General features: G+C 45.8%; 1 protein-coding gene across 1 annotated transcript in view; it reads right to left on the reverse strand.

Moving 5' to 3' along the window:
• LOC135805798 (sortilin-related receptor-like) overlaps positions 1 to 20398 on the reverse strand; it is a 64833-nt gene that overhangs the window by 39816 nt on the left and 4619 nt on the right. The window contains exons 3-19 of the mRNA XM_065319900.1: positions 19090 to 19254; positions 17320 to 17387; positions 16634 to 16689; positions 15853 to 15977; positions 15107 to 15199; positions 14472 to 14617; positions 12387 to 12579; positions 11896 to 12001; positions 9264 to 9343; positions 8217 to 8305; positions 6521 to 6696; positions 5597 to 5786; positions 4705 to 4818; positions 4182 to 4267; positions 3526 to 3656; positions 636 to 750; positions 150 to 303 (exon numbers count right to left, since the gene is read on the reverse strand). Coding sequence (XP_065175972.1) covers positions 150 to 303; positions 636 to 750; positions 3526 to 3656; positions 4182 to 4267; positions 4705 to 4818; positions 5597 to 5786; positions 6521 to 6696; positions 8217 to 8305; positions 9264 to 9343; positions 11896 to 12001; positions 12387 to 12579; positions 14472 to 14617; positions 15107 to 15199; positions 15853 to 15977; positions 16634 to 16689; positions 17320 to 17387; positions 19090 to 19254 — 2087 coding nt within the window. The remainder of the gene's footprint in view (positions 1 to 149; positions 304 to 635; positions 751 to 3525; positions 3657 to 4181; positions 4268 to 4704; positions 4819 to 5596; positions 5787 to 6520; positions 6697 to 8216; positions 8306 to 9263; positions 9344 to 11895; positions 12002 to 12386; positions 12580 to 14471; positions 14618 to 15106; positions 15200 to 15852; positions 15978 to 16633; positions 16690 to 17319; positions 17388 to 19089; positions 19255 to 20398) is intronic.

A 20398-nucleotide genomic window follows, 5' to 3' on the forward strand; every position in this document is an offset into this window, starting at 1 on the left:
CACAACATCATTCATTTCCCCAAATCATCCATTATCTACTACCTCCCGTGACCGACGAGCTCTGTTTAAATGTAACAGCTGTCTAGAGGGTTTGCAATGATGTAGAAAACAGTATCTCAATGATGTTGCTGCTAACTCATCAAACATACCCTTTGATAGGATCTAGCACGATAGCTCGGGGCTCGTCCAGGCCTTCCTCAACAAGCACACGGCGTTTGGTTCCGTCTAGGCGCGACACTGAGATCAAATCCTCTCCAGTGTCAGTCCAGTATACGTTCTGACTAATCCAATCAACGGCAACACCTTCATGGGCAGAAGATAACACACAGCATGGGCAGAAGATAACACACAGCATGGGCAGAGGAAGGAACATCGACATCACAATAGCACAGTAAGACCAAACCTCCAGAATGTATTGACTATTGAGTGTGAGTGTTGACCTGCACTGTAGGCAGCGGTACCAGTACATACTGTAGCACTGGTACAATAATTATATGAGACATGGGCCAACATCTTGCTTGGCAATCCAATACAGCGCCATGCAGATATTAGTGCTGAGCAATTGTCCTATAGATTGTGCTGGCTGGCTCCCAGCACATTTCATCAAGCTACGCTATTCCAGAAGGTAGACTTACCTTCTGGCGAGCTGATAGTTGTGTTTTGTATAGCAGCCTGGCGGCCAGTCCCGTCAAGATAGATACGTCGTACCCAGTCGTGCCGTACGTCTGTCAGGAACAGCTCCTTCTTGTCCTATAGAAACAACGCACAGTGTACATGTACCAGAGCATTGTGAAGCTAGTACAGATCACAGCCCGTTCTTTTTCCCTCTGTCGTCAGGCGAAAGAGTGCATCATAGTACATTTGAGACCAGCGGGAAGAAGATGACGACGTCCACTAATTCAGTATCTGTGCACACGAACATATTATGTTGTGTGTGTGTGTGTGTGTGTGTGTGTGTGTGTGTGTGTGTGTGTGTGTGTGTGTGTGTGTGTGTGACTTTGTATTTCTGTGACATGGATGTAGATGGCCTCATTGCGTGCCACACAAACCCAGGTATAACATACTGCAGTCATGTAAAGTTACATCAAGAGTACATAACCCCCCAGAGTGTGCAACGCCTGATCCAGCTCTGCATAGGGTCTTGGTCGAGCGTAATCGGATCTTTGCGTCATAATACCGTGCACATCTGAGAGGAACCCTGGGAGTCGCGGGTACTCTCAGATCAAAAACAATGGTGCCCTGCGTCGAGACCGGCTTTGCGCTGGTATGGAGTGTACGCATGACATCAGAAGATCCGATTACGCTCGACCAAGACTCTATGCAGAGCTGGATCAGGCGTTGCACACTCTGGGGGTTATGTACTCTTGGTTACATGCGCAAATCTGGGTGGCAGTTTACTCGAGCACTACGAACAAACGCAGACCACTTTCGGTCAATCAGGAACACAATAATGTTTTGGATTGATAGTTGATAGATGAGTTTCTGTCCATATGACTACAGATCACCAATAACCATGCCTACAACTTGACCACTTCTGAGTCTGGTGAGGCCTTTTTTTTCACCATCACCGGCTTTAGTTAATAAACACTGCTGTACTTGATCTCAATATCACGCGCTGACTTCAAAAGTACTGGTACTAGCCTTCACCAGATTCAGCAGCGATTTCACAGTGTTGCCTGTATGGCTTGAACTCACAAAGTAGGTCACGTCCTCTCTGCACACAAAGTGCTCATTGTCCCGAACGGAAGGGCAGATCTTCCTTACAAGTATGGTGAAACAGAATGTTTAATGCAACTAGAGTTTCACGCTTGCCCGATCATCAGGGAAACTTATTTCCTAATATTCCCTAATTCCTCTCGGTAGGCTACTCTAGTGCTGCTGCATTACGCATTTCCCGCTACTTTTCGTAGTTAGAGCACTCTGGCACTAGAGTGATGAACTCTCTTAAAATGTCTGCGGTGCCTCCTTTTCACCATGGCTGGTAGCTTGGCTTGCTTAACGCTCGTAGCTGTACTGACGAGGCTTTTATAGCCAAAACAGCTTGCTGTCCACAGCAGGGATCGATTCATCCGGGTTCGCATCGCAGTTTGCGAATCAAAATTCACTGGCTGCGATTCGCTTTTCGTTTTTTATCGCCCAAAACTGCGATGCACTACAAAGACCAGTTGTGTGCAGTCTACATGCGACTGTTGTACACACTGCTGACTAGGGAGTAGTATTTTACTACTCCAACCAACTGGCCTTTCCTGCTCAGTCCGCGCGCGGGTCGCGCTCTTTCGATTTTGGACACTGGACTAGCACTGGTCGTACACGACTGCAGTCTTCTGAAGTTTTGGACACGGCGGTGACTTTTCCTGATGTTCTCCTTTCTTCTTTCACTTTCAAGCTCAGTTTGTTTCTGTTCGACAAGGCACAGTTGAAGTAGACGGTTCTTAGTCTCATGTAGCCAACATGTCAGTGAATCTGATCAGTGATTCACTGTCCAGAAGAGAGACAAAGAACTGGACGCGCCAGGAATGTCGATTCGTTTCGATGAAGAAAAAGAGAAAAGCGAAATCAGTCGATGCGCTTTGCACGAAATGTCACGATCGTTTGAGTGCTTTCCTGAGGTTTCTTTGTCGAAGGAATCAGTGGAACTGCCCTGTTGAAGGACATTGTGTTGTGAAGAACTCGAAGTCGGATGGACGCTGAACATGTAACGTGCCCAAGCGAAAACTCTAACGTAAATATTCAGGTCGAACATTCGCTTGGAAAAGCAAATAGCAACTGCAGCTATTGTCCTCTTCTGTACGAAATCCTGCTATTGTACAGCTATACATGTAAACTTTTGATGAAGGAAAACTGCTAATCAATACTGGGAGTTGCTAGTCAATTGTAAAACTGTGTAGCAGTGACTGCTATGCAAAAAAATCAAAGTAAATCGATCCCTACCACAGCATTACGTATTCCCTAATGATAGCTTGCATACCGTCCTACAGGTAGGACCACAGGTCCTACCGGTAGGACCCAAGAAATCGAGCTGCAAAAGTGCCTTTGGTTGAGAAATTTCTTGAAACAAATCTTGAGATGAGGTCTTTGTCAGGCAAAGTAATGGCGCAAAATGCAAGGCTATGTCCAGTGCATTCCTCATGCGCAATTTTATCGAATGTCAAAATGGCCGCACATAATCCTGTCGGTGCGCTAGCAACTCTGTCCAAAGTGAATTTTGACCATGGCACATCAATTGTGGTGAGGTCCTAATGTTTTTATTAGCTTGCCAAGGCAGTGGAATGCATAATTCCATACTCCGTTTCCATGGTTACCATGGGCGGTTACCATGGAATTTCGTAGTATGCCTTGTGCGATCACGTCTAAAATTTGTGGACTCCTTCATTAGCCCCTTAGCAACAGTTAAGGGTCAAGTTTTAGGTCAATGTTAGAACAGAGGCCATGCAGCTTGTCTGTGTATGATGGTCCTACCGGTAGGTCCTACCGGTAGGACCGAGGTCTATGCAAGCTATCACTAATATTATGTATTCGACTTACCCAGAGAAAATCCAGAGAGATGGCATTGTTGAGCCCAGTCAAGAACAGCTCTTCAGGAGCTTGGGTCGGATACTTCGCCGATATCTTCAACACTCGGGTCCGTTGAACAGCCAACAGGAATGGTACATTTTCTGCACAACAATCACAGATGTAAGAAGAGAAGCCCCACAGACTCTCACTGCACATGTGCGCATCGGCACCTCAATCCAAGACCACGACTCAGTAAAAAATAGTGCAAATCACTCGTGCCCCTAATTCAGCCTATAGGTAGCACTTGACCGTGAACTGCAGACTTTAGTTCACACAACTCCTTAGGCCTTACCTTATTCGCATGTCCCGAATGGTACAAGTGAAATGTGGCACCTCTCCTTCCATGCCACGTGCATTACTTCTTTCTCTCTTTTGTTCATTACAACAGCTCCAGCATAATTATTACTCGTATCACATTTTCTCAGTGCCATCAAATTGTGAAAGCACGAGGCTGGGATGAAATGGTGCTGCAGTATTCAACATTCTACTCCCCCAGAAAGTAGTGTCAGCTGCAGTTGGATCATGTGTGCGCACACTTCGTCCAGTGCACACAGTGTATCTGTATCGCATCACTAGAGGAGAGGTATGGGCACATAACACACATACACACAGCAAACTTATCCTACCTTGCAGCGGACATGGCGTGGGAATGGGAGCATACGTCTCCAGTGCGTCACCACCAGAGCACAAGTCACCTTCAATCCGCCGATACCTATGAGAACAAGGAAACATGAAAAAGAGGGGGATCAACCATTCGTACAAACTATAGGAACAATCTAACAGCATTATAGCTAGACTGAACACCCATAGGCAGTAAAATTATAGGCTGAAGTCAAGGTCTCGAGCCCATGCGGTGCATGATACGATACAGCAAACTTAGCTATCACACCAGCAATAAAACTGATGTGTACACAAGCACTGGGGAAGGTACACGACTGCGTGTACATGCACCGTAGCTTCGGCTATACTAGCCGAGGCGCTTAGAAGTTTGCGAGCCCTAACACCCAGTTTGAAAAAATCCACTAAAAGACGGTGAAATGATGTGGGGCTTATTTCACACGGACGGTAATAAAGGACCGGCCCTGATTCCAGAAGATACTGTATACAGTGCTACTATGCACACAATGCACTATGTGAACACTTGCTTACCCCTGGGTCTTGTTGTAGACAGACTTCGTGGCACAGACCGCCGGAGGACCAACCAGCTGTGGAATGAAACGCTGGCAGGTCGTCGTGCCAGGCATAAGCTTGTACCCAAAGTCACTGAAAGAACATCAGGTAACAAATGCAAGGACATTCAAAGCGGCTATTAATGGCCAGTGGGAATACACTTGAAGAGGATAGTGTGAAAGGTTCAGGCATTACATGAACTGAAGAATGGTGACAGTATCAGTACATTCATGGTGTGGCACCAGCTACCTCGGGGAAAACACTTTGAAGTACATAAAATGGGCATAAGGCCGAGTAAAAAAAATTACTAGATGATCGTCCTTTTTTTTGGAAAAATCGGGGAGGGCGGGAGGATTTTATTTTTATTTTTTTACTTTTTACCCTCTCATGCACACAGTGTACACAACAACATCAAGGTTTTTTTTCTCTTTTTTTCTTTTTTTTTCTTTTTTTCTTTTTCTTTCTTCAGCAGATCGATACTGACGTTGTGATATACTAGTAGTATGTGGTCCATATAGTAAAACTCACGATTTAAAAAATAAAATATTTCTTGGGGCGCTGACAAAAACTGGGGCGGACGGGGACGATCATCTAGCTTTTTTTTTTACTTGGCCTAATAGGGGTATAACATATTTATATTTTCCCATGAACAAGTGCACATTCACACAAACAACATCTGCAGTGATATACCTCGACGTATACACAGGGACAAACATGAACACACAGACACATAGACAGACACACAGATAATGATATACACACACACACACACACACACACACACACACACACACACACACACACACACACACACACACAACTGTCAAAATCTTATCGTTTTGATTTACAGAGTCGCTATATGCAAGCTCACCATTCAAAGTCCTGACGAGCGCACGGACACGCGTATGACTTGACGTTACGTTCGTAGTCCTTTCCCACTGTGCAGCTGGAGTGTGGCTTGCGCCGTTCAAACTCCAGCTTCAGACCGAGCAAACAGTGGTCAGCCTTACGCTCATCACTGGGTGTCCACGTTTCAAAGTCAGTAGTTATACACGGACGACCTAAACATCACATGAAAAGGATGGCAAAGGCAGTGCTGCCAAATAATTTTCGCCCAAAATAGGACACCCTTCACCGCCAAGGCTGGTCAAATGATGCGAATTTTTCTCCTCGGCAATTTTTTTACAGAGAATTCAAAATATCGCCTAAAACACCATGAAAATTCGCTTCGTTGCCATGGTAACCCCGGAGTTGTCATGAATTTTGTAATGATGAGTGTGGTCGCACACTGACTCTGTACAGACTGTCAGCCTACATGCCATCCAGCCTGATCCAGGCATGTTACTTTGCACTTCCACAGCCAAGCACTAGCCTTTTTAGAAGCAAATGTACAGTGATTTGTGCCTTCAGTTGCGCTGAAAAGTGAAAGTACAGGACTTCTGCATAGGAAAGTAATGATCTCCGACATTTTGGCTGGTTTTCGGACGTTTCCCTTTTCGGACCGGTTTTCGGACGAGCCTTCAAAAATCGGACACTGTCCGAAAAATCGGACGGTTTGGCAGCACTGCAAAGGGGCACACATCACATGAAAAGGATAGCAAAGGGGTACATAAACAAAGCACCGTTTCCTGCTGCCTACGACAGAGCTAAGTACAAGCAAACAGGGCGAGTTGTACAAGCAATAACCGTTTTAATATCATGACCACCTGGTAGCTATCGCAGAGTGTACCAGACCTCACAAGACATCAGCAGCATCAGCAGCATCAGCAGCAGCGGCGGCAGCAGTGAAGCTTACCAACCAACGACGTGAAGTTCAGTTTGACGAGCAGCCATTCATGATGCAGCGGATAAGAGCCAAACAGGGTGAAGATGATCTGCTTCTCGCCGGGCTCGGTGAACAGTGCATACGGGTAGATCTTCTGTGTACTGAAGTGATGCTCGGTCCACGTTTCACCCTCATCAAGGCTATACCTACATTACATAAATAGTGGAACGAGCAGTGGCACAGATTAGCAGTCAGTGGTTTGTTGCTTAGCAGCATCACAAGTCACTAGATAAAAAAATGGAGTGCCAAACACAATCCCATAGGCCTTTAAACAGCAGCGCTTGGGCGGAGAATTCGAATGAGTAGCAACTGAGTAGAGGAGTTGTCAGTAGACAAGCCACCCCATTCTTTTAAAACCGTACATGTACTATAGGACCACAACTGCTGAAGATCGTTATGCAATGAGGATGCCAGTACTTTACAAAGAGTTCAGGTTTTTACAGTGCCGTTTCTATGGTTGTAGCCAATGAGCGACGTTCCCGCGGTGGCCTTGATGAGCCGATAAAGGCCCGCACGCTGTCAGCCTAGCTGTACAGTGCAGTGGTCTGCGTCAGTTTTCCGTTGCCATCTCAGTTCATCTCATGACCTTTGGAGGAGAGTAGAGTACATGGTTGAAACCGGGTCTACATGTAGATTGGGCATGCCTGTAGACATGACCTCACGCTCAGTCCTGTTCATTGATGGAATATACATACAAGTACTATGATGTAAGGCATGGGAAAAAGTTCTTCACAAGCTAATGGCGGTAAATGTTGACAACAGGTTTGTACGCGTGTCAGCAAAGGAGTGACAAAACTAAACAGCTACAACCTGAAAACAATTCAAAACTTTCTTCTTCTTCAGCAAAGTAAAAAAGCAGCATATCTGACCACCACGTCCCCGACCTCCACCCCTAGGTGGTATCGCGCGTATATACAGTCTACGAGTACGAGCATCAAAGGACGACAATGTTAACCTGAGCCTTTATGAAGGCCAAGGGCGCAGGAGTGAATTATTTTTTTTAAAAATGGCAAGAGATCCGGCCACCACGTCCCCGACCTCCACCCCTAGGTGGTGTCGCGCTTATATACAGTTTCAAAGGATTCCAGTGAAAACATGACCATGACTCCGATGAGAGTACGGCCAGGCCCAAGCCTTGGCCCAAGGCACGGGCGCAGGCCAAGGCGCGTAGCGCAGTACGCACGAGGCCTTCATGTACTGATGTAGGCGAAAATTGATAAGATCAAAAGGCAACAGGTCTAGCCACCACGTCCCCGACTTCCACCCCTACGTGGTATCGCGCTTATAATAATACCATCTATACCATCTACGCGGCTCAAAGGATGTAACTACTTGTAGCTTGTGAGTGGAAACCTGAAACACGATCATAGAGTTCTGGCAGGACTTTCCGCCTTCATCAAGGCCTCGTGCGCACGGCCGCGGGCCTCGGCCTGCGCCCTTGGCCGTATGCACTCGGCCTTAATTCAGCCATAAAGTCCTGCCAGAGCTCTATGATTGTCTACTTACTGTGGTCATTCAGCTGCATTACCTGGTACTGCACAGTGCCAGTATACAGAGTGCTCTGCAAGCAAAGGTCCACATGCTCATACACCTATGGGAAGTAGCAATACACCAGCTGAGCTTAAGCCCCCCCCCCCCCCCCCCGGTCTCCCACACACACCCTTACTGGAATGTGTCCACCAGAGCAAATTGCCGGACGGCCACAAGTAGGCCACCATGGTCTCCGATGCTGTAGAAGTGGCGTCCGCTTAGCATCTGCAACAGGGGGAGACAGCCACATGTACATAGAATCGCAAACCGTGTGGATCTGCTCCCGACCCCTGGTTGAGCTCTCTCTCTAGCGGAAAGCCAGCAATGGATGGACTGAGAAGACTGGACTGATCAGCTGTTGTTCTGACTAGTGTGTCACGGCTCTACCTTCCCGGTATCGAGCTCTCTTGGATTTCTGCTGGAATTCACAACAGTGTAGAATCGCAAACCTGTACTAGCACATCTTTTTGCACTCTCTAACTGATGGTAATACAGTCAGACCTCGCTTTTCCGGTCCTCTTTTATCCGGATCCCTCGCCATCCGGAAGAACATAGCTGGTTACAGATTTACAGTACGCATAGTGCATCCAACATAACCGGTGTTCGGTTATCCGGTTCCCTCGCCTATCCGGATATTTTTTTGTGGAAAACGGATGTGTGCGGTTAAGCGAGGTCTGACTGTAATCACACCATGCGAATACAAAATATGGCACGAACAAGCATTTGTAGTATATTTGTACTATAAGGGCTTGGTACTGCTTGGTTGACGCTGCCGCGGAAATGCGTATAATAATAATAATAATAATAAGGGGTCGGTCGTCGCAAACGGTTTTTTATCGTCCCTGAAACAAACATCGGTCATTGGGGGGGGGGGGGGGGGGGGTGCGAGCTAAAATCTCAGGTCGACAGATGCTGTTCATACACATGCACATGCATGCGATTTCCGTCATCCAGCACAGCAAGCGGTGTTCGTTTCGGAGGTTGGGGAGGGGTCAGAGTACGAAATGAACGATGTCCGTTTCAGAGACAACTAAAAACTAAACCGAGGACCCCCAATAGTCCTAGATGTGAAACAGTTACTATGCACTACTTGGTTAAATACAACCTCTTACTTATAGAGAGACAGAAGAATAGCAAGCCTAACCAAGAGACAAGCAACAACCACTGTTAAAACAGGACTCACATTGTTCCAGTCTAAGCCACCATTTTTGGAGTAATAGACGTTAACATTGGGGCCGGCGGCAAGTTGCGTTCCAGCATTGCCTTCATACCAGAGAGAAATTCACAATGCACGTGAGAAGGAAATATGCAATGGACAATGAAGTCAGCAAAGTCACAAATCAATCAATGCATGCCTGGGTTAAGGTACTCTAATGAACTCATCTGCCAAATATGCCGTTCTTTGTTTTATCGCTCGTATCTATTACCTATTCTCCAGTATGCATGCCAGTCTTGGTGTAGTCTAAGTCAGCATATTGTGAATAAACTTGAAATCCAACACAGATCTCTTCTTAAAAATACTGTTTAACAAGCAGCGTGTATTTCCTAGTCTTTAGCTCTAGTGTATCAGCAATACTCAGCCACTGCAAGATAAACGCAAACAACAGCTCTGTATTATGATCCACAGAATTCGCCTACTTCAGTAGGTAAAATTCCTAATCATCTCTCCATATTCAATTGGTTTTCTCTGTACCGGTCCACTCGTAATAGTCTCTCACTGCCTCGTGCTAATTCAGCCGCATCTACCAACTCTCCTCTGTTTCTGCCTTACACCTATTGGCTGCAACTCAGTAACTCAGCATGTTAAGATTTCCAAATGTCTTTCCAGCTTTAGGTCTGAGGCTGCTCTCCGATTGCATAATGTAGCAAAATAGGATCTCTCTTTGCTGGCCGCTTGTTTATCCTTCCTTCTTCTCTTTTCTTCTTGTCCTTTTCTTTTCTTTTCTTGGCATGGTTGGCTATCACCCCTCTCTCGCACTTTGTGTGCCAACTGGTCATGTACCACGAGTAGAGTGAAATAATTTTAAAAATTAAATTAACTCACATGCTTACTACCTGAAGTAGTCACGCTATGATGTAGTGCATTGCTGCATCAATCACGCTATGATGTCGTGTGCTGCTGTGATTCACACCTTTACTTTGTGGGTATGTAAACCAGCAACCAGATTTATCTCAATATGTTGTATGACGAGCGACTCGTGCATGAAACTCAGAGTTACAATGAACCTTTTTCATCCTCCACTTCTTTTAAGGAGCTCTGCCCTTTGGGTATTGAGATCTGTTTTGGACAGCCTGAAACCTTTCTGTTTCATTCAACTCACATGAACAGGGTCATAGCATATCAGACAAAAAAAGTGAAGCTCTTGGACGGTTGCCATTTTTTGTGCTCTGAGGATCAGCCTCAGCTGCACTCCTACAGCATCCCTTCAGCAGCGGCCAAACCACTTTGTGTACCCTACGATGCCCCTTGATGAAAATCTAGACTTAGCCCTGGTGGGATTCAAGGTCCTAAATCATGTTGCCGGACCTGGGTGAGTGGAAATCGGTAGACCTACCCTCAAGCCTTTCTCGGCCGGAATTCGTCAAAGAACTCCGGAAGATGGGTGTGGGAGTGCTGCCGCAGTCAGCAACTCCAAACGGTACATTGGAAGTACAATTGTCTAGCCTAGTATCATGCGTCTCAACCTTGTCCAAGGAGATTGTTATGAAGAGAGAAATAGAGAGAACACCAATTCGGCCCTGAAATCGGAAATCCTAGAGCCGAGGCGTGAAGTACTAGAGTTTCGTCAAGAGAAGTCTTCCACGCCTGAACTCTTATCACACCACACCGCACACACATACACACGTACACATCCCAACAAAACGTGGGTACGGGACCTCCGGCTGCTGCGAAGTCTTACAGTAGTACCATCCGCACACCCAAGTTCCCGCTGCAACACCACCAGGTACAAGTTCAAGTAGCACCCTGCCTGACCAACAAAGCCAAAGGCATGCTGCATGTACTGGTAGTACTCGTACGGCCCACAGAGCTGATACACAGTGCTGTGAAGCACGGAACACAGGTACATGTAGTACACAGGTGACACAGAACACGTGGCAAGAGGTGACCTATGGACGAAAAGGACGGCAGGACAAAAGCACAGAGAGCGTATCCCAAGCTCTGCGGGCTACTGTAACCACCGTTAACAAAACCCGAATTGAGAAAGTGGAAGTTCTTCATCGCCGTATCCTTCGTATATTTCGTACAGACCGTTGCGTTTCAAACTCAGACTTGCATGCTGCTGCATCCACTACCACTTTGCAACATTATCTTGATGCTTCTAAGTGCACCCTGGAACATTCTATTTTTCTTGACCTGCTCATTTAAAGTCACCTTTAATTGGTTAAGCCAGGTGGTTTCACCCGAAGCTGCATTCGTCTCCCCCTAGCTAGGTCTAACCTATTGGTAAATTGAACTTAATTCCCCATTGTTTCCCTCCTACTCCACTTGGCATCAACTGCCTCCCAGTGTTAGACAAGTTCCCGATATGCCCAAATTCCGTACCCTCGTCAGACAGCACTTCAGTATCTTCCAGTAAAAAAATCACAGCCACCACTTACGCAGCAAAGCTCGCTGGACATGCCATTGCTTTGTAAGTTGCTAATCCCTTCCCCTGTTGTGTACATGCTTTTCATTTTCTTTTTTCCTCTTTTTCCTGTGGTTCAACGGGTCTCACCCTCTCCTCAATTCAATTGGCTGTCTTGACATGGTACGAGGTGCAGAAATAAATAAATAAATGAATAAATAAATAAGTAGCACTCAACACAGCACTAACCTGTGGCCAATATTGAACCAGGCGAGGCGTCGGTAGACATGATGGGCTCATTGTTGCCGTTAGCATCTTGGTTGGACTTCTGGGCCAAGTGCAGCGAGCAGTTGGGCTGTGAACAGTAACACGGACACGCGGTAGGACGAGAGTCACTCGGCACATTGGGTAAACCAGCACAGTACTCGCTACCGATTCGAAGTAAAGCCCACTCAACCAACGACATGCTTTATGTCATGACCTGAGTGTTCACCTTGAATGCTGCCCACTTCTCGTGACTACTTACTTCAAAATAGTTCTCCAGGACACCTCTATGACGGGCTATTTTCGACTCTTCCTTCACGCCTTTTACTTTTTTACTGTTTCGGATATGTGTCGTGGTTGGCTATCACCCTTCATTTCACATTCATTTGTCATTGGCAGTCGTTTGACGAGCCAGGAAATGTTGAATAAATACAATGACTAGTCCTCTAGGGCACGCAGTCAGGAGAGTGACTTACATAATTCAAGTAGCACGTAGTCCTGTTTTTCGTCGTCGGGTCCAGCGCTGGAGGAGTGATGACTTTCCACAGCGCGCCTTTGTCAAACGATATCATGGTGCGGACATTTGTACGACCGCTAAGCCACTGGTTGCAGATGTAGATGCCGCGCAGCCCTTCGACTCGGTGAAGATCAACTTCTGGATAGCCATTCCTAAACACATCAGCATGGAGCACATTTAGATGTACATATTACATATTACTTGCAGTGAAAAATGCACAGCACAAAGACAGGAGGCAATGTCATAAGGTTGAGGGAGTTGAAACGGGTAAAGTCTGAAGAACAACATTGACTGTCACCACCAAAACTCGAGCCAGGGGCCATGGCTTACGGCCAGCGATGCTCTAACGTTACCACTAAGATGTAGTGTAGCTGTCATCCCAGCAGGGACTGTTGAACGTTTTCTCCGGATTTCGAAACGTACGCTTCCTGTGAATCCACGCAGGCTAGTGGGATGCATGACTCACTGTAAGTGTAACCCACACACTGTATGTACAAACTAGCATATGGGGAGCCCCAATACATCAATATTCATAAGAGTGAGGGAGTTGAAATGGGAAAAGTCTGAAGAAAAATTGACCAAGAAAAAGGAAAGGAAGGGAAGGTTAATATTAATAGCTTGAATAGACCCTGGTCCTACTTTCTGGTAATATTACTCATTATATTAGGACCTGGACATAGTTAGAATCACTAAAACAACCAGTTATATAGCTAGAGTAATATGAAAAGAAGCGTGAGAATGCAGCACAGCTAGCGGTTATGCATAACGCGTGTAGTGTGAACCTTTGCAGTGTATCTGAGAATGGTAGCAGTAGATGAATGTGGCAGTTGTGAGTGCGTGTGAACAAAAACTGGTGAGTGCGTATTATTTAAAAAGTGTGAGTGCTACAACATTTTCTTTTTGCTTGCATAGAACAGGGTCACGTGTGCGAATATATACAGCTTCCAACACCTGCAACTGCTTAAAGAAACGCGCGCGACAAATAACACTAAACCAGGAATCGTCAAACAACTTACGACAATCCGGACTGGACACCAAATGCTTGTAGATGGCAGACTTGCTCTTGTCGATGTCGAACTCCTCCTCGTCCGTATCACTCTCATCCTCCACTTCCTGTTCCTGCTCACCCTTGCTTTCCCCCTGACCATCCTGTTCATCCCCATCATCATCCTCCATCTCCATCTCCTCATGCCATCGCTTCTTTCTCCTTGACGTGTTCACTGCTGCGCCCGTACTTTCACCTGCCACTACTGGTTCCGCCTACCCGCTAGCTGTGCTGCATTCTCACGCTTCTTTTCATATTACTCTAGCTATATAACTGGTTGTTTTAGTGATTCTAACTATGTGACGATGTTCCACTGATGATGGTCACACGAAAACGTTCTAGAATTGTTTCATTTTAATTGTTTACACATGGTTATGAGTGCACAATTGATATTTTTCATTGCTATTTTACGACTGTTGTCTCCTCGTCGGTTATTTACCGAAAACTTCACCCTAAATTGTTGCCCAGGGACTGAAGATGGAGGTCACATGCATGTACATGTATTTTAGAGGTGATCCTACAGGGTGTACTCCATGGCAACACTGAGTCCATGGCAACACTGAGTCCATGGCAGCAGTCCATGGCAACACTGAGTTCATGGCAACACTGAGTCCATGGCAACACTGAGTCCATAGCAACACTGAGTTCATGGCAAGAGTGGAACGTGATATACTATAGCCAAATTTTTATTTAGACCGTGGCACAGTTGCTAGTGCTCCAACATAAGTATGTACAGCCATATTGACAATTGCAAACAAGTATACAATGTACTGGACGTAGTCTTGCGCTTTTAAGACTAAAAAAGCACTTTTGTAGTGCAATTTCCCGGGTCCTACCTGTAGGATCATCAGTACTTCCACACATATGTTGGTCACACATATGTTGGTTGAATAATCATCGTGCTTTTTCCTAAAGCTGAGTGGCAGGAAGAATTTCTGATGTGCATGTATGTGTACGACTAAGAGTTATGTGCAAGAAGGCTCGCAATTCTCAACGTACCCCAAGTAGAATCTGATGTTGTCCAACGACAATGTGAAGCTGACTCCTTTCGACTCAGAAATGTAAAGGTGAGCCACTGCACCAGTGTTGTCGTGAACGACAGTAGCAAACACTTGGTTCTCTCGTGCGTCAGAAATCAAGTAGAGCTGAAGACAGGAAAGACACAGAGAGAGGGGCATGTACATGTTTTTTTTATTTATGAAAGGCAATTGTGCATATAAATGGACGCACTACTCCTTTCCTTATTGCTGCGTTCAGTGACAGTCCAGTGAGCAGTAGGAATGGCTGACACTGAACGATATGACAGCATCTGTTTGTCTCCAATTACCAAGGCTTCGTCACTAGTAGAAGTTACATGCAACATGTAACACACCAGCTGATTGGAAGACCATTGCCAAAACTTAGTATGTTGGCATAATAAGTTAACAAGAATCGCAATGAACAGAACCAGCTGAATCGACATACCACGAAGGTTCTATTGGTCGTATTGGATTTACCAATTATCGGAGAAACTGGTGATGTCCATCACCAGCCTAACTAAGTTTCTCTGATATTTGTATACCGTTAGCCTGTGGTAACGGAGCGGTGAAAACTTTATCTTGTAACATTCTACATTACTGTACTTAAGTACTAACGTTTTCTTGTAGTGCCAATGGGAACTTGCATCGTGAGAAGGTAGTCCTGTCTGCCGAGCTGTATAGAGCCTGGGCAAAAGTGGTGGTGTTCACCTAAGCAGAAGAGGGACATACATAGAGAAAGACGCTGGCTCTGTTCACTGGACATACATAGAGAGAGACTCTGGCTCTGTTCACTGGACATACATAGAGAAAGACTCTGGCTCTGTTCACTGGACATACATGAAGAAAGACTCTGGCTCTGTTCACTGGACATACATAGAGAAAGACTCTGGCTCTGTTCACTGGACATACATAGAGAAAGACTCTGGCTCTGTTCACTGGACATACATAGAGAAAGACTCTGGCTCTGTTCACTGGACATACATAGAGAAAGACTCTGGCTCTGTTCACTGGACATACATAGAGAAAGACTCTGGCTCTGTTCACTGGACATACATAGAGAAAGACTCTGGCTCTGTTCACTGGACATACATAGAGAAAGACTCTGGCTCTGTTCACTGGACATAGAGCACCATACGCAGCCGGATGATCTTAGACAACTGTCTAGATAGAGAAAGAGATAGAGAGAGATGGAGATAGAGAGATAGAGAGATGGAGATAATGGATTCCCTAGTAGATGATGCCTATGCAGATGATGCGCCAATATGCGGAGGGGTGCAGTGTCCACACATACACAGCCCAGCACATACACAGCCCAGCACATACACAGCCCAGCACATACACAGCCCACAGCCCAGGCTTACCGTCTTAGTATAGAACATGTACTGGTTGTAGACGATGAAATCTCCCACTTCACGCACGACCAGGCGCCGTGTACGATCATTCGGTTTGAACAGTTGCTGCGACATATAGATATTGTGCTTTCCATCTAGAAACACGCGCCAATACACGACGGATAGGCACATGCACTTATAATAGTTATAGGAAAGTTGCGCACACAGTTCATTACCAAGAACGTCACACACCAATTTTTACTAGGTATTGTGATGTCAGTGAACTGAACGTAAACTACCAGCAGCACACATGAATAGTTCGAACTGAGCATACAGGTGAGTGTACAGTGATTGCAATCACTCAAACAAAGCCGGAAAATGCCACCAGTTACTAATACATGTAGCCAGAATTAGACACAGCACACCCTTCTCAGCCTGTTTCCCGGCTTTCTGAAAGCCCAGACCAATGTTACTAGGCATCAGGATGGGCATACACTATTCTCCAGTACGACACACATACTTGTACAGTTGTTCAGACAGGGAGACCTGCGGATGTACAGTTGTTCAGACAGGGAGACCTGCGGAAGCTCCTTAGCGTTGTCCATCACTCCACAAGCGATGAGTGATGAACAATAAATGACTGACTCCAGTCTTAGCAATTGCTAAAAGGCACGCTGCTGATACATCAATAGAAAAATACTAATGTTGTCCAGCAACATCCTGCTGCCCTACCAGTGGCTGATAACCAAACGGCTCTTGGTTGTGTATAAATGTTTCCATTTCATCACAAATTATAGTTGAGATTACATACCTGTCTCTTGTTTCTGCACAAAGATAGTCAGTGATGTGTCATATCCTGTTTCTCCCCTACGCGGCATACCAGGATTAAGACAAGAGTTCAAACAAAGATCCAGATCAGCAACAGATAGACACAAAACGCACTGATTCAAGTACATGTACTTGTACAAACGCGCAGGAACTTGCAATCCTGCATGCGTCAGGTACTTGCACTATTCAAGAACAAGATCCCATCCGTCTGTCAGAGGACAGGATGACAGATCACTACTATGTCCAGACGCAGCCCCAGTTTCGCCCGGTTCATTAATCCAACACATCCTCACCCTCAAGCAATGGCGGCTCATCACTGTGATCTGATTCCGCCCAGGATTTCACGTATGAACAAACTCTGGACACAGGGTGTCCATTCAAGTGCTAGATGCATTTCTCGTCTAGGGGTTTCGTATCATACATGTACTTTGGTTGTGTGGCCTGTTCTGCACGTAATCGTACACAGCATACTGCTACATGGTATCTGTGTTCCACATGAACACTGTCACTTTGATGCCACGACCTCAGAGCCGACACGAAACAACTCTCAATATTCAATATTCACACTGAAGTTTCTTTGCACAAAGCATACAATGGAACCGAGCCACATCCACTGGAACATACTGCAGCACAACGTAACTACTCAATGCAAAGGGAGCATGGACGTACCAGTAGAAATTCGACACTGAACTTGATGCCAGGAACCATGATTGACCATAGCTCTCTGATATATACAGCTGGGAAGAGAATCAGAGAACAGTATTATTATGCATTGGTCAGTATCTTAACAAGCGGCAATGTGTAAGCATTATTCCTAGTTATCGTTGCTAGGCAGTGCTGCAGCAGTGTAGCATGCAGTGTCTTCTTGTGTGTATGCATGGTTCTTTGCCGGCAAGTTTTCCCCGTGGACATCTTCAAGCAAACTTTTTTCCAATATAGTCAGTGATTAAAACTTCCTAAATCAAGATCAGCATGCATTGAGCTATTGTGCACGTATATGTGGGCATGGCAGCATTTGCAGGTAGAACTATAAGACTCACTCTGTACTAGCAACATGATTTCCTATTGCGTGACGCACATAGATACTCCAGGCATTCAAGTCATGGCTGCTCAACTGCATAGCCGCACACCATCTGACGTAACATAGTTACACTGCACTCAAGTATGGTCCGTGTGGTGCAGTTCACGCTCTGAAAGACAGCTTGTGGTTTGATCAAAGATCATACTCACACTAGTATAGTAGTATTGACATATCCGCGGCAAGCCGCTTATGTACAACGGCATGGGAGAGGATAACAAAAAATGAAAATATATTGTTGGGGAAATCCACGCTATTATCGAATATTCAACAATGACGGGTGTGGGGTTATACCAAATTCCCATAATGTGGAAGTACGTTATTATTGTTGAAAGCACTAAGTGATCTGCACTCTACAATGTGACCTGTGCGATTATATCGTTAAATGATTGCCTGTTCCGAGCCACCAAACGCAGTGTCTCCAGGTCCTTCAGACTCCGGAGACGCATGGACGTTGCCTTGGCTAATTCGTTGTCTATCACCACTGGTAGGGTGATGCGCGGGCGTTCGAGCCAGCCCCGATTCTGTCGCTGGAAATACGCTGTCATGCTCACCTGCGCTGGAGTTGCTTCAGGGAGGCGTAGAATATGACCAAACAGTTTCCACCGTGCGCTTCTGCTTAGTACGGATATTGGCTCGGCATTGCAGCGGGTATATAGGTACACTGCCAACCTTGTATCTTAGGCTGCGTTTACACGACAACGCTGGGGGTGAAAACGCAACAAAATCCTTTCGGATGCATGGTTCATTTACACGGTACGAAGAGCAAAACGTAAAAGTTGTACACCAAAACGGAAGAAAGCCAAAACGTTGGCCAAGGTGGAAGAATTTGAAAACGGAAATGTTCTGCCGGATAAATTTGAGTGTGTAAACAGTCGAAACGGTATGCTGGCCTCGTTTTCCGTCACGTTTGTTTCGTTTTCGGCCGTTCACACGAATCCAGCAATCCAAAAAAATGTTTTTACAATTTTCGTCATGTGACGAGTGTTGTTTTGTGGCCTGTTTTCAACTATTCCTTGAGTGTGATTGGTGCTTCCACGACAACACTTGGCACATGACGAACTTTTGCGGATCTATTGCTCCAGTGTAGACGCGCGAAAACGATACAAACGGAGACCACCTCGGATCAGCTTTGATCATGTAAACGCATGAAAAGTTGAAAACGAAAGAAGAAATGCGGGACTGAAAACGGAAAACTGGCCGTGCGTTGTCGTGTAAACGCAGCCTTATAGTGCCAAGTGGACCTTTCCAGTCCAAATGTTCTTCACGCCACGAATGTTCACTCTGTGAAGCTAAATGAAAGAATGCTCGAATATTCGGCATATTCGTTTCAGCCCTAGGCAGAAACACATGCAACTTACATTGTTACACTGCGAGTCACCTTCAGCGCATGCAGCAATCAGGTTTGGGTTCGTCGGGTGAGCTGTCATACCGCGGAGCGTAAAGTTGTGCGTGAGCCGCTGGAAGGTCAGCCCAGCGTCGCGCGTCAAGAACAGCAGATTGTGTAGCTTGTCCCAGAATATGATCTACAACAGCAACAGATGCAACATGAGAGAACTAACAGGCAAGGTACTGCATAACAGCTACAGTTTATTCACAAAAAGATGGGCCCTGGCTCTGGCGAGCTCCCGTATTTGGCGATTTTTCAAGTTTTTATCGTACACAGTGCAGTGCTGTGAAATTTGAAATTTGAAAAAGGGTTCAAAAAGGGTACCTGAACCGGGGTTCGAACCGTACAATGCACTGTTGCAGGCAGGGTCAAACGGCCTGGATTTTGATGGGTTTTCCCAATTCAGTGCTCTTGGGGCAAAACCTGGCCGAAATCCTATTCTTGCTATGGCTTGCTTTTTGGAGAAATAGACTTCAGAAACATAATTGGAAGAGGATTCCATAGGGGATTGCAGAAAAAAATTCTAAAAAACTCAACGTTTGACCCATTTATGGCCAAAAGCTAGAAGTCCATCTTTTTCTGAATGGACTGTAGGCCCGCGGCTACCGTATTATCTCTAATATAAGCACAGTCTCCAATAATAGCACGTCTCCAATAATAGAACACCTTGGGGCGGCATTCAATAAATAAAGTGCTCAGTCTCCATTATAAGCACACTGTGTAAATTCATTATCTGTACCGGCGAAAAAAACCCTGAAATGTGTGCATTATACGTGAATTTGGCATGGCAATATGCCTCTGAAATGAGGTTGAAATAATAATGGAACAGTCTCCAATAAAGGAACGTCTCCATTAATAGCACGGGGCGGAGGTACATTGAAAAAATAAAGGACCGTGCTTATATTAGAGATAATACGGTATGTACTGCATAACGGCAAGGCCTGAGGCTGTTTACTGCATAACGGCTAGGCCTGAGGCTGTGTACTGCAAAACGGCTAGGCCTGAGGCTGTGTACTGCAAAACGGCTAGGCCTGAGGCTTACTGCATAACGGCTAGGCCTGACTGAGGCTGTGTACTGCATAACGGCTAGGCCTGAGGCGGTGTACTGCACAACGGCTAGGCCTGAGGCTGTTTACTGCATAACGATGTGCTTACCTTCCTCTCTTTGGTCTTTCCTTAACCTAGAGCCTTCCGAGTTGGAAGGCTGTTGGTTAGCACTTCGAAGATGTGTTGGCCCTAGGTGTCATGTCGTCGAATGTCTCAGTACTCTGTCAATTTTG

This window comes from Sycon ciliatum, chromosome 1, assembly GCF_964019385.1.
Source record: "Sycon ciliatum chromosome 1, ocSycCili1.1, whole genome shotgun sequence".
NCBI classification, from domain to species: domain Eukaryota; kingdom Metazoa; phylum Porifera; class Calcarea; order Leucosolenida; family Sycettidae; genus Sycon; species Sycon ciliatum.